Raw genomic sequence first — 15,603 nt, 5'->3', positions numbered from 1 at the left:
CCCAGCAATCCCATTACTGGGTATATACCCAAAGGATTATAAATCATTCTACTACAAAGACACATGCACACGTATATTTATTGTGGCACTATTCACAATAGCAAAGACTTGGAACCAACCCAAATGTCCATCAATAATAGACTGGATAAAGAAAATGTGTCACATATACACCATGGAATACTATGCAGCCATAAAAAAGGATGAGTTCATGTCCTTTGCAGGGACATGGATGAAGCTGGAAACCATCATTCTCAGCAAATTATCACAAGATCAGAAAATCAAACACCGCACGTTCTCACTCATAAGTGGGAGTTGAACAATGAGAACACATGGACAAAGGGAGGGGAACATCACACACCGGGGCCTGTCAAGGTGTGCGGGACAAGGGGAGGGATAACATTAGGAGAAATACCTAATATAGGTGACGGGTTGATGTGTGCAGCAAACCACCATGGCACGTGTATACCTATGTAACAAAACTGCACATTGTGCACATGTACCCCAGAACTTAAAGTATAATAAAAAATAATAATAATGTTCCTGAACTCACTAGAAAAAATAATTCAACAGTAAAAGCAGTCAGAATACCGGAATCGCTAAATTTCAAACATCAATATTTGATACATTAGATTTTTTTAAATAACCATTGGCAATGTCAAGGACTCCTCTTGGTCTCTTTTGACCCTGTTATTCAACAAACATTTGTTGAGCATACAACCAATACTGTTTACCCCATTCTTTCTTAAATTTCTACTCCTATTCAACACAATACTGCAACTCCTACCCAGAGCAATCTGGCAATAAAAAAAAAATTTTTTAAGACATCCAAATAGGAAAAGAAGTCAAATTATCTCTCTTCACCAATGATATCATTCTATACCTAGAGAACACTAAAGACTCCATCTACCAAAAGGCTCCTAGAACTGATAATGAGTCAAGTAAAAGTTTCAGGATACAAAATCAATGAACAAAAAAGAGTAGCATTTCCATACACCAACAATATTCAAGCTGAGAGCCAAATCAAGAATGCAATCTCATTTACAATAGCCACAAAAAAATAAAATATCTAGGAATACATCTAATCAAGGTGGTGTAAGGTCTCTACAAGGAGAACTATAAAACACTGCTGAAAGAAATCACAGATAACACAAACAAATGGAAAAAACATTCCATACTCATGGGTTGGAAGAATCAATATTGTTAAAATGGTCATACTACTCAAAGCAATCTGCAGATTCGATGCTGTTCCTATGAAACCACCAATGCCATTTTTTACAGAATTAGAAAAAACTATTCTAAAACTCATATGGTACCTGAAAGAGCCAGAATAGTCAAAGCAATCCTAAGTAAAAAAAAAAACAAAGCTGGAAGTATCATATTAACTGACTTGAAACTATACTATAAAACTACAGTAACCAAAACAGCATGGCACTGGTACAAGAAAAGACCAATGGAAAAGAACAGAGAACCCAGAAGTAAACCCACACACCTACAACCATCTGATCTTTGACAAAGTTGACAAATATAGGGAATGGGGAAAGGACTCCCTATTCAATAAACGGTGCTGAGATAACTGGCTAGCCATATGCAGAAAAATGAAACTAGACTCCCACCTTTCATCATATACAAAAATTAACTCAAGATGGATTAAATATTTAGATGTAAGACCTCAAAGTATTAAAATTCTAGAATAAAACATAGGAAATACCATCCTGGACATCAGCCTTAGGAAATAATTTATGGCTAAGTCCTCAAAAGCAATTACGATCAAAACAAAGATTAACAAGTAGGACCTAATTAAACTATGAACAGAGTAAACAGACAACCTAAAGAATGGGAGAAAATATTCTCACACTATGTATCCAATAGAGGTCTAATGTCTAGAATCTATGAGGAACGTAGTTCAACAAGCAAAAAACAAATAATCCCATTAAGAAATGGGCAAAGGACATAACAGACACTTCTCAAAAGAAGACACACAAGTGGCCAACAAACATAAAAAAAATGCTTCATAACACTAATCATCAGAGAAATGCAAATCAAAACCACAATGAGATACCATGTCACATCAGTCAGAATGGCTATTACTAAAAAGTCAAAAAAATAACAGATGCTGGTGAGGCTGCAGATAAAACAGAACATTTATACACTGTTGGAGGGAATGTAAATTAGTACAGCTACCATGAAAAGCAGTCTGGAGATTTCTCAAAGAACTTAAAACAGAACTACCATTTGACCCAGCAATCTCATTACTGGATATATACCCAAAGGAAAAGAAATCATTCCACCAAAAAGACATATGCACTCATATGCTCACTGCAGCACTATTCACAATAGCAAAGACATGGAATCAATCTAGGTGCCCATCAATGGTGAAATGGATAAAGAAAATGTGGTACATATATACCATGGAATACTACACAGCCATGAAAAAGAACAAAATCATGTGCTCCGCAGCAACATGGATAGAGTTGGACGTCATTATCCTAAGTGAATTAATGCAGGAACAAAAAACCAAATACTGTGTGTTTTCACTTACAAGTGGGAGTTGAACTCTGGGTACACATGGACATAAAGATGGGAACAACAGACAATGGGGACTACTAGAGTAGGGAGAGCAAGAACTGAAAAACTACCTATTGGGTACTATCCTCACTACCTGAGTGATGGGATCACTCATATCCCAAAGTTCAGCATCACACAATACACCCACGTAATAAATCTGCACAGGTACCTCCTGAATCTAAAATAAAAGTTAAAATTCTTTTTTAAAATAATAAAGTTTATATAAAACCAAAAAAAAAAAACAGACAGAAAAGAAAGTACTGCTGCGAGGTTTCCTTCACTCCTTCTAGTGGTTATTTTTAACATGATGAGGGTAAGTCAGCCTATGACACTACCACTATAGCCAACAAATGAGCCATTAAGAGATGTTGTTATCAGTCTCCTGATGCTTGACACTCTGTGTCTCATTAATTGGTGTGTTTTATGAACAGTAGTAGATTATAAACAGTAGTCGTGACCTTGGTTTTCTGCAGTTTAAAAGGTTCCAAACCACAAATATCTCATATTTTGAACATTCACATGTACTACACAGTAAATTTTAAAACTGCTTAAAGAAAATGCACAGGCCGTACTGAGAAAAAATAATTCATGAGAAATATAACTTGAGGCTAAGGAGGTAAAAAAAAATGAAAAAGTTATTCTCTACACCTTCCTATTCACATCACTGTTCAGTTATCATCACTCTGGAGTATACATCTAATCTCTCTTTTCGTATTTTAAAATCCCTAACGGCAGAAACCTATCTTGCACATTTCTACTTCCCTTATAACAATGGTTTCCAAGTGGACCCATAGGGCTGGGTACATATGAAACACGTAAGGAGCTTCCTAGCCACTGTCACCAACACCACCACCCCACCACATACATACATGCACATACACACACACACACACACACACACACACACACAATTTCCAAGGTTGGGATTGAGAATCTACATTTTACTTAAATTAACAGATAATATAATGTAATAACTCGGGTGATTTTCATATACAGACAGGTTAGAAAATTACCTACTACCTAATACTGTGCCTTGCAGATACTGGGTATCCAGCAGATATTTGATCAATGCACAATCACCACAAAGTGTACTGTTTCACATAAAAAGAGCTGTTTTGAAAACTTATGCTATAATACTTACACTGAAATAAAGCTATTCAGCTTCAAGCAATAAAAATCTCATACATTTTTTAGAAAAATAAAAAGGTTTAAGAAAAATATTCAAGTAGGATTCTAGCTACTTGCCAACCTCTACATTGTATAACATGAAATGACAAATATTAACAAAACATTCCTTTCTGTATTCTACCACCTTATATGACCAGTATATAATTAGAGAACATTCAAACATCAAAGTAGAGAAATAAATATATCCAATTATAGTGAAAAAAATTAAAAGAGATTTACTAAACAAGATATTTTTGAGAAAAGTAAAAATGATTATTAAAGCAGACTTGTTTTTATTTTCTCCAAAAGAAAAGAAAAAAATGAATTACAAGAAATTCTGTATCTTTTAACATTGTTTGCTTTATGAAAATCAGTATAAAGATAAATACCTGAGAAAAGAACAATAATCATAAGAACCATAACAGATTATATGCAATCACTAAGTTTAGAGCACACACACGAACGTTCCTTTCAGTTGTTAATAACACATACATCAACAGAGATAAATTATGAAATAAATTTTTAAGACTATTAAAGGACAAAGCTTAAGGTGACCAAAACAGATACTAGTTAACATCAGTCTACTCTAATGGCTCACATGTGCATAACAATTTGTGATATGTTTCATTAGGTCACTCTATACCAGTTTAACACACTGATGTTGTTTAAAAGGTTAATCCGGAAATAAAAGTATGGTATTATGGAATTAGTATATCAATAACTCACCTGCTCTGGGAAGTGGTTTATATAACTCTAAGTACTGCTCTCCATGAAGAACCTATGTTAGGGTAAACAAAATTTTATTAGCAAACTTTCTTGCTCCACAGGTTCTGCCTATGGATACTGTTACTCGCAAGTGACATTTTACCATCCACAGGCTCACATTTCTCCCCAAGTTATCTATCTCTGTTTGGCTTCTTCTTAATCACGTGATTGAAAAATAATCAATCCCCCAGTCTCAAGACAGTCAGCTCTTCTGGAGCAGAGAAGATATATTTGTGTTCTTTCTTGGCGTTCATAAAGCCTTGTTGACTGTTAATTACATATTATTTGCCAAGAGACAATAAACTAGGCTGTATTCCCAGAACTTATAACAGTGCCCGGAACATATTGGGCATCCAATAAATATTCATTGAATAAGAATGAACAAATGGGCCAGTGCTAGTAATTTCAGGTCACATATACCAAATACAAATGACACAACTAAAACACAAAGAAAAACCTTACAACCATGTTCAAAATGAAAGCACTGTCAATGTGAATATCCCTTTCTTATAATACTTCGTAAATTATCTACAAAGAGTAGATACTAAGGACACTGTGTAACTTAATAGCCACTTAACCTCAATGTATCAAACAAAGAATGCACCAAGGTATATAGGAAAACAACAGGACAGGAAAACCAAAACCTGAAGCATACACTCAAATGATCCCACTTTCACTGCAGAGGGCCAGTTTACCAGTCTTCCTCAGAACCCAAAAGGATTTAAAGAAACAAAAAAAAAAAAAAGGAAGAAGAAGAAGGGGAGGTGGTTGATGAGAAGACAAATGAAGGTCGGCTTTACTGTGTCATACGGCTTGAAAAAGTCAAGGTTAAGAAGACTAGGATTCAAGTTCCAAGATGCATGAACACCATTTACGATTTCCAATTGTTCGGGGGAATTTTGAAACATTTGTTTTAATTTTTTGCATTTACATTGTTCAAAGTATATAGTAACTAACCATGGGAGTGTGAATGAAACAGCAAACTGCCCAGCACATATTTCTTGTCTTCCTCCCAACTTCATGAAACACTCTAATAAAATAAGTGGCCATCAACTCAGAGCAGCAATGGGCTAACTGATCCACCAGTAAATAAGTTCTCCAATCAGTCAAAGTTACAGATACCAGCTCATAGCCCCATGATTCAAAAATTATTACCAGGCTCATAACCTGAATCTTACTCCAAGAAATAAAATATACCCTGTCTCAAAGAACTTCTCACCACTGTTCACTCCTCCTTCTTGACACACTTCATTCATTTGGCTTCTCAAATACCCTATTCTCATGATACTCCTCATACCTCACCAACCATTCCTGTGCAGTCTCTTTTTGCTAGTTCCTCTGTATCTCTTTACCCTCTCAACATTTCAGGGCCTCTAAACTCAGGCCTCTTCTCTACTTACTCTCACACATTAGGTGACTTCATCTAATCTCCAGTCTTTAAACATCACGTAAATGCTAAGGACCCAGTTAGACCCCTCCCTGAACTCTAGACTCATATATTCAACTGTCCATCTTATATTTCCACTTAAATGTGTAACAGACACCTCAAACATATTTAAAACCAACTCCTGATCAACCCCACCTTAAAATAAATGTGTATGTATAAATTATACATAATGCCATATGTAACTACTATACATATTAAATACACTATACATAATTATACATTACATATAGATATGTGTAATGTATAACTATATACAATGTATAACTATATACAATGTATATATATGCACCTATCTCTCTCTCTATATATATATATATATCCCAATTATCCAGAACAAACATCTTCATCCTTGACTCCTCTTTTCTAACCCTCATATGCAGCACTTTTACTTGGATTACTATAATAGACTCTTAAGTGGTTTCTCTGCTTTCATGCTTGACTCCCTTATAACCTATTCTCCAAAAGCAACAAGCTTGTACCAGTCTGTGAACATAGCCAGATCATGTCACTACTCAGCTCAGATCAACAAATGGCTTCACATGTTCATCAAAGTATACGCTGAAATCTTTACAATTACTCCATGACCTTCTCCTACCATTGCCCACTTGCTCACTCTACAGCTATGCTGGCCCTATTACTGTCCCAAAAACAAGCCAAGTATGTGCTATTTGCTTTAAATACTCCTCCCTGGCTTGCTTCTTCACCAATGTCATGAGGTGAGGATTATCATATCCATTTTATAGATAAGGAAACTGAAGCCTAGAGATGTTATTTACCCTTGGTCAAGAATCAAGTAAATGGCAGAGAGAGAATAACATTATGCCAGGGTTATGGGACTACACATACTTGTTATTTTCTTCTTTTTGCTGGCATTTTGAACTAACTCTCCCCTCTTTTATTCTTAAAAAGAAAAATCAAAAGATATGCTAAACTAACCACTATAAATAATTATATAAATATATATACACACACTACACACACATATATATAAGATATGACATTAATGAATAATATTTACAGAAACAGAAAAGCAAAATAAAGGTTTCTTATTAGGCATACCTTTGCAAAGTTGATTGAAAGTCCAGGAATTTCTGCTAATCCTCCACCCATCATAGATTTCTGACCTATGATAACTCCGAAGGTGGGCAAACAGGAGAAATCAGAACTTCCTTCATAAATAAATTTCAAATCTTTTGGATCCTTGATTGACGCTCCCACTCCAAGGGCATACATAATAGCTTCCAGTTCCGTATAAGCATAAGAAAATGGAGGGAGTTTCTGGCCAATAGCTCCAGCCTAAGAACAGTTTTAAAAAGTAATTTATTTCATTGATAACTTTTCAAAACTATTAACTTCTTACATACCTAGTTTTGTTTTTGAATAGATGTGACTAGAATGTTAGTGAATTTGATGGAGCATAATTATTGCAATTATATTTTATTTTTTAATAGAAACTAATTAGGTAATGTGTAGAAAAGGACTTCATTTACAGTTAAGAAGTTTTTTATTGCTTGCTTCTTGCTAACAGACAGTATGCCTCATACTCAACTTTCCTGTCTCTAATTCAGCAACTATTAGCTACCCAAAAATCCAAAAAATAATGAATTTGTTATTAAGGATAGTAAATTGCTCGTAAGATCTAATGTATAAAGTTCACTGTAAACAGATGAGTAAAACGCTGCTTAATGGATGTAAATTTGATTGCCTCATAATGGTTTCTGTTTGTTTGTTTTGAGATGGAGTCTCGCTCTCTCGCCCAAGCTGGAGTGCAGTGGCATGATCTTGGCTCACTGCAACCTCTGCCTCTCAGGTTCATGCAATTCTCCTGCCTCAGCTTCCCGAGTAGCTGGGACTACAGGCCCGTGCCACCACGCCTGGCTAAATTTTTTTTATATTTTCAGTAGAGACAGGGTTTCACCATGTTGGCCAGGATGGTCTGGAACTCCTGACCTCGTGATCCACCCACCTCGGCCTCCCAAAGCGCTGGGATTACAGGCGTGAGCCACTGCGCCCAGTCCCTCATAATGTTAAGGAAAATAAAATTTAACTTGAATTTCCTTCCCAGGAATATCCTTTGTCTAACTGGATGTTGTCTTTTTCTACTTAGTGATAATATGCGTAGCTAATAAGTGAAGTACATATAAAAGAATAATGTCCAATTTTTCAATCATTTTTATTCTAAAGTAGAAGTTGGCAAACAAGGACTAAGAGCTAAAATGGTTTATACAGGTTGATTAAAAATAAGAAAAAGACAAAGAATATGTACTAGAATAGAAGCACTATGTAGCCAACAAAGCCTAAAATATTTACTATATGGCCCTTCATCAAAAAGGTTTGCCAACCCTTATTTTGAGGAAAAATCACATTTCTATACTGACCACATTCTCAGGCTTAAAATTAGAATTTTAATTTTCTTTATCATAATGCCTACCATAGGTTACAAAACAACATAATCTAATATGGCATATGATTTACTTCTTCCTATTTATCCAGTACAGTTTTTTTAAGAAAGAATACAAACAGGAACAGTAAATAGGCAAATTTCACATGAGCTATCACAATTGTTCTCGAATTTCTGACTCAATGGGAAGCATTTTACTTGCAGCCATGTTGAAATAGTTCTAAAATACAATATCGATGCTTCCCTTAAAAGAAACGGACCCAAAAGAGCACTAAACTAGATATCCTTTTCTAAAGAGTTAGAAAATGTTACTAAAGTAGGATTATTGATGGTCAAGAAAAAAAATGATACTTGTCATACAGTTAGATACAGAAATCTAACGGTATTCAAAAAGAAAAAGCAAAAGTTTAATATCTGAGCTTATGTTCAAATTCTATCAATATTTAGTACATATTTTATACAGTTTTATCATCACTCATTTAGCAATAAATAGCTTAGAAAATAATTTTTTTGTATGTAAAAAAAGTTTCAAAATTATTTATATTTCAAACAAAATTTTGCTGATTATAGGCACTTCACTTTCAACATAGAGGTTTAAAGCCTTGTGGGCATTAGGTAAAGGGGTAAAAAAACACAACAAAGAACCTGGGAGCATATAACCTCCAGAAGTCACGGTGTCATAGTCTCCCCTCCCAAATACAAATTCCCACACAACTCAAATCTACTTAAAGTCAATTTAAAGCTATCCTTAAAGAGATAAAGAACTATGAACGGGTAGAATGAGAACTGTATATGGAAGACAGACAGTCCAGGCAGGCATAGATATCTGGACTAGATATCAGTTTAGCCACAATTCATTTTATCAACAGTTGAGGTACTACTCCCTTTTTTCCTCTTCCATTCAGTACCTCCCTGAGTCAATTTACAAACAGCATTGCAGGGGGTAAAAATGAGGTTGGCTAAAGCACCACTCAGGCAGCTAACCTGATTCATCACACCCCCCAATGGAGCCTACCAAAAATTATATGCAAGTAAGGAGTATCCCTCTAAAAAGTTCATGATAAGCTTTCAGCAGCTCTGTTTCCAACCAGGAGAAGAAGCTGAGTGGGTTACCTCCATTCTCCAAGCCCCACTAGGCTACTAGGCAAAACCTTGGAAACTGATACCCAATCACTCTGATCTCCTTTCCCATTAGGGAAAAGAAATGCAGGGTACAGTCCAGAGAAATCTAAGAGAGGGAAAAGGAGAAACTAAAAAGACAAATAAAGTACTCTGGACAGTGTTAGAATTCATCCTGAGCCATCTCTTCATGTGGCTCAACTGTCCTGAATACTCTGTATGTTGAAATCAGGCTGTATGTTATAAAGTCAATCATAAATGATTCCTGAATAAATCCTCTATTTTAAATTATCTCTGCCACTGCTTCTCTCCATTATTAGAGACTGAAAGAAAGTAACTGCATCCAAAAGAAAAGAGAAAGAAGTAGGGGAGGAAGAAAGCAGGGAGGGAAGAAGGGAGGGAAAGTCTCCAGAGAAGGCAAACGCTTTAGGCTTTTTTCCCACTTACAAATCCTGATGTTGCTGTAGACGTTGCACGACTAGTATGATTTGCTGAAACTCCTCCTTCTGAATCTATTTTACTCAGAACTTCAATTATACTGCCAGTTGATTCTAAAATGAAAAATGAAAAACAAAAAAAATAAAGCTTTGTTAAAGATATGACTAAGAAAAGCTACAATATGCTACATAATTATTCCTATAACATTCAGCAAACCTGCTACAGAGCCTCCACTGCCACTCATGAACTGAATGTATGTCAGGCTATTGAAGGAAAAAATTGCGAAAGACTGAAATAGGCCAAAAATAAATGGATATCTTCAATGAAATACAAGACATTGTCTAGCATATCCTTCCCTGGCTATCTGATTCTAAGGTGGCACTGGGCTTTCCAATGTCTTTAAGCTATTTTACAACCTTTAAAGGGAAATATTTGTCTATAGACATGCAATTTGTCTGATGGAGAGATCACTGATTCCTCCTCTCAACTGATTTCCATTCTTCCCAGGATGAAAGAATGCCAAGATTACCTCCTCACCCCTACTCCCAGTTCTTTGTACAAGTAATAGCTCTGAAGATAGTACCAAAAATTCTTCCAGAGAAAATCATCATCATAACCAATGACTCCAGACAGGAATCAAAAGCTGCTCTTCTGCGGGTCTAAAAGGTTAATAAAGGAGGCTCATGGGGCATCCACATATCCATAAGATATTCTGAAGGCCCTGGGACCTTTCTCACAAACCTTAGAGACATGGGCTTCCTTCTGAACTCAGACAAAACCATAACCAAAAATTTTTAATTTTTGTAAAAATACAAAAATTAGCCAGGCGTGGGGGCACACACCTGTAATCCCAGCTACTTGGGAGGCTGAGGTGGGAGAATCGCTTGAACCCAAGGGGCAGAGGTTGTAGTGAGCTGAGATCATGCCACCATACTCCAGCCTGGGAGACAGAACAAGACTCTGTCTTAAAAATAAATAAATAAATAACCAAATTACAGAGTCTGAGAAGACCAGAGATATCTGCCATTCCTGATGACACCAGTAGAGAGGTTTCTTGCCTATTAATCCTCTCCCTACCATCCCATTCATATTGCTATCTAGAGGGAAGGCTATTTAGTTGAAAGCCACCTCCTTCCAGAAATAGACAACTTGAATTACTTCTTGGCTCAAATACTGGCCAGTTTAGGTTTTCCTGGGATTTAGTTCCATCATCTGTAAAATAAAAACACTAGAATAGATGCTCTGGAAAGTCAATTCTTATCGAAAAGATCATTTTTTTAAAATTGTGCTTCAAATAGAGGTATCTTTTCACTTATAATTAGTTATAATAATTCAATTAGATAGCTTTTTAATAAGTTTAACACTTTTGAGGCAGAAATGCTTTTTGAGATAAATATCAGAGGAAAGCTTTTCCTATACTTTTCTTTCATTTGTTTTCATGGATAAGTGACTGTTATTCATAGAATAAATTTCTCAAATGTCTAAATATAAAATACAAAAATGTTAACCATTTATGACATAACAATCATGTTATCATCTGATTGAGAATAAGCATAATGAAAATTTCAGTGAGTATTCCAGTAGGTAGGAAAGTATCATTAAGGAGAAAAAAAAAACCGAATAGTCATTTTTCAAATATATTCTTCTATCAAACTTTAAATATTACATTACTATGAGAAAAAAAAAGTTTTTCTACAAAATGACCCTGACTCATGATCTTTTCAGAAAAATACTTCAAATTTCATATATTACATGTATATGTGAGTTACACTAGAAAAAAATAATCTGACTTTTATTTGGTTATCTATTTCTGTGGTATGTAACAGGAGATTAAATAATTCAAGTTAATAAGCAATTATTAAGTCCCTTCTATGAGTTCAGCACTATGCTAACACCAAATATATACAAGAACTACAAACAAGATACAGTCTCTGCCACAAAGGAACTTACCAGGCAATTAAGAAACCATACATTCATGAAACAAAAGAAGTGGAGAACAGTTAAAATTAGATGCTCAAGTGGTAGGAGCTCAGCTAACAGAAAGATCAATATACCCTAGAATATCTGGGCAGGTTTTGTTGAACATCTGGGGCTTGAGTTTTTCTAAAGAAGCATTAAGATTAGCAGAGGAGATCAAAGGTAGAAGAACTATGTTAGAAAAGCAAAGAAACAGTAGCAAAGACAAAATGCTAAAACAAAGCCACATTTATGCACTAAACAGAAAAGAGCTAAGCCTAAATAATAAAAAGGCTTAAATAATCTTTTTGAGAAAGAAAGAAAGAAGAAAGAAAGAAAAAGAAAGAAAGAAAGAAAGAAAGAAAGAAAGAAAGAAAGAAAGGGTAAGATTGGGGAAAGAAAGAAAGAAAGAAAGAAAGAAAGAAAGAAAGAAAGAAAGAAAGAAAGAAAGAAAGAAAGAAGGAAGGAAGGAAAGAAAGAAAAGAAAGAAAGAAAGAAAGAAAGAAAGAAAGAAAGAAAGAAAGAAAGAAAGAAAGAAAGAAAGAGAAAGAAAGAAAGAAAGAAAGAAGGAAGGAAAGAAAGGGTAAGATTGGGAGCATATAGGTAGGTAATGGAAGACTTTGAAACCAACCATCAGTGAGGATGTAAGTGCATTCAGCACAAATGAGTAAACATCTTATGCCATCCATCCCCCAATCACACATAAACCCAAAAAACAGGATTATAATAAAGCTGAAAAACTGACAGTGAGAATAACATAAATATCTTAAATGTGAAGAATTCTAATACCTACTAGAGCAGAAAATACGCTATAGACGATTCAAGTGTCTTAACACTACAGTTAATATAGAAGACAACTCCATAAGAGAAGAAAATGCTTGCTGCCTCTGATTCCCCAACCAGGCTAAGTGACGGGGACTCTCTTTACCTTGGATACTCTGAGGCTTGCTGGCATTCTCAAAGTCACAGATCTTCTTCCAGTTAGCCTTGACTGCCTCAGGAGTCATTGGGTGATTCTTTTGTCTTACAATAGCTCCAAGAGTCCGCTCCCAGCGTACTGGTTATAGAAACAAAACTAACATACTGAGCACATACTTGAGAGACAGAAAGTAAGATGCATAAGAACCCTTTCATTTTTAAAGAGAAAGGAAATTCAGAAAAAAAGGGATTCTAACTCCTAAAGAGTTTTACCATAAGCCTTAAAATGAATTTTTCCCAACAAACCCACTAGGATAAGGTCAATTTAAAGAAACATTTGAAGCTAAAGGGAAAAATTTCTCCTCTGACTATGCCAGACAGTACTAAAGGTAGAATGTTATGCTGTATGTGAAAAAGTTTAATTATATAATAATCACATCAAAAGACTGACTTCATGACCACAGATCCCCAAAGTAATATACTTCATTCTTCTTGTTTATAAAATGAAGATAACTGAATAGAGCTTCGCTGAGTTAGCAAACTGAAGACTAATAGTAAATAATAGGTCAAAGACTTCAGTTAACAAAAATTTAGTGTAACAGGTGGCCCCAAATAATTCTCCCTTACCTTCTCTTTGCTCTACCTCTATTTCCACAAGAAGTCAGTTAGAATGCACAGATTCATAAAAACCATTGCTGCTGCATAAGGAGAATTTTTAACATTGTTTTCTTTTTAAAAACCAGAGGTATAAATAACTACTAATAACCTTATTTAAACATAATAGTCAGACATTGATGATTGTTAAACTGAAGATTTGTCTTTGGGAATGACAGAAATGCCTGTGTCTAGAGCTTTCCTAATGATAAAGTGCCAGATATAGCTTTTACTGCAAAACCTTATGTTCCTTTTTTAAATGAATGCAATAAGACACTCAAAAATGCTTCAAGAATATAAGCCACTTTAACAATTAGAGAAAATGACCATTAATTCTAAAAATATTATACTACTACAGCAATGCCCTCCAGAGATAGCAACCTTTTAACTGATTCAGTTAATTGGATTAATTCTGATACCCATAGCCAACTAAATATAAGCTGAGACACAGAAATTTTCACAATTTTTTTAATGCCATAAAGCAATTCTCAAATTTGGAGTTCACAAGGTTTGAGAGATGGGGTAGGAGAGGGTTGAAGCCAAGTAAATTTACTATTTAACTATTTAAAATATTTAATTTAAATAGTTATTTAAAATAACTATTTAAAATAATTTTACTATTTAAAATAACTATTGGGCTAAAGCGGAATAATTCCCATAGATCAGCTGCAATTTCTGTCCCAGTAAGTTGTCCAATGTGATTCCTCACTCCCCTTGACGTCTCCTGCTTCATGGAAGAAAATAATTACAGGGGAAAATTGGAGAACTTGCCTGCTGCTCTAGAACAGGCTCAACCCATCTTTTTCCAAAACAGCTCTCCCTCCCACTCACTTCTCTGCTGAAACAGCAAGAATGAGCATGTGGGAAGTCAAAGACATGGGAGGATGATTATCAATATATGCTGTCTGAAGAAATAGCCAGTTCTGAATAAAACAGGACAAGTCCTGAATAAGGACTACCTACAGGAAGAATAGATAGGGTCTTGAAAGGGCCACATACCTATAGGACAATCACAGTGTTTAAAAATACCTGTTGCTATAGCAATGTTTAAGTTTGAATATGCAAGCACTATATCCAATGGTTAGGCATTTGACAAAAATTTTACCCATCTCAACTGGATATGTAGGTTTAAAGATAAGGAAATAATCTATACAAACCAAAAACTGAGAGATACTTACATTTTCCAATCCATCCTGCTCCAACCTACCAAAAAGAGGGGGAAAACATTATACCATCTAATGTGAAATCACTAATACAATTGTTTTAATTAGAAAAAAGTCAGCTCCTTTACTAGCAGTACTAGAATTCAAGGCAACAGGAGATGAAAATAATACAGCTCTATAAGAGTCCACTGGCCCCCATGACTTTGCACTATTCATGTTATCGGAGCACAAACATAAAACAGTACAATGAAGTAGAAATGCATGTAATAGAAAAGAATGAATCTGATGTCAGAGACCAAGGCTTGACACAAATTTGTCTACTGACTACCCTGGCCAAATTATGTGACCTGCCTAAATCCAAGTTTCCTCAAATGTAAAATAAAAATGACAGTACATATTTCATGTGGTTACCATGAAGCAAACAATATAAATAGTACACTGCCTAGCATATCATGAGATCCAAATAAATGTCCCTCTTGAAGGACCTACTGAATTACAAAGAAAACCAAAGCCAAATAACAAGAGTATTTGACTTAGTGAACTACATATACTCATTTTAATGAAACATCTTTATGCAGAGATAAGACAAATGACCAAATAATAACTGCTACCCAGAAAGATAAATTTTTCACTTCTATAATTTTTTCTAGAGGTCATTCAAGAAAAATCCTAAAAAAAAAAAAAAAAAAGTCTGATGAGTCTGATGTAAAGAAAATCTGTTTGTCACTTCCAACACCACAACTACAGTGTACCCAAACTTACCACAAAAATTTCATATGCATATGATAGAAGAAATGTATCAGCAGACATCTTAGTGGCTCTAAGTTCAAGGGTGTGGCTTTTCATCATCCTTTGCCTCTATATTAATATGCCTACACCTTTTATGATACAACCAGTCAGCCTTGATAAAGTTACACTAGACAAATCAGCAGTGGTTTTGATAACAGGCAAAATAACTACCACTTTTTACTGTATTTTGGAAGCGAAGTAATAAGCTACAAGTTCCTCTC

The 15,603-nt window shown here is 35.0% G+C and overlaps 1 protein-coding gene across 5 annotated transcripts in view; it reads right to left on the bottom strand.

Moving 5' to 3' along the window:
• HSD17B4 (hydroxysteroid 17-beta dehydrogenase 4) overlaps positions 1–15,603 on the bottom strand; it is an 84,288-nt gene that overhangs the window by 29,597 nt on the left and 39,088 nt on the right. For all 5 annotated transcript variants that reach the window (XM_019027908.3, XM_055387263.1, XM_004042393.5 and 2 more), the window contains 5 exons: positions 14,609–14,633; positions 12,787–12,915; positions 9,912–10,015; positions 7,004–7,240; positions 4,459–4,510 (listed from right to left, as the gene is read on the bottom strand). In XM_019027908.3, coding sequence (XP_018883453.1) covers positions 4,459–4,510; positions 7,004–7,240; positions 9,912–10,015; positions 12,787–12,915; positions 14,609–14,633 — 547 coding nt within the window. The remainder of the gene's footprint in view (positions 1–4,458; positions 4,511–7,003; positions 7,241–9,911; positions 10,016–12,786; positions 12,916–14,608; positions 14,634–15,603) is intronic.

Source organism: Gorilla gorilla, chromosome 4 (genome assembly GCF_029281585.2).
Source record: "Gorilla gorilla gorilla isolate KB3781 chromosome 4, NHGRI_mGorGor1-v2.1_pri, whole genome shotgun sequence".
Taxonomy (NCBI): domain Eukaryota; kingdom Metazoa; phylum Chordata; class Mammalia; order Primates; family Hominidae; genus Gorilla; species Gorilla gorilla.
The sequence above is the reverse complement of the archived record's forward strand: the minus strand, read 5'-3'. Positions and strand labels throughout refer to the sequence as shown.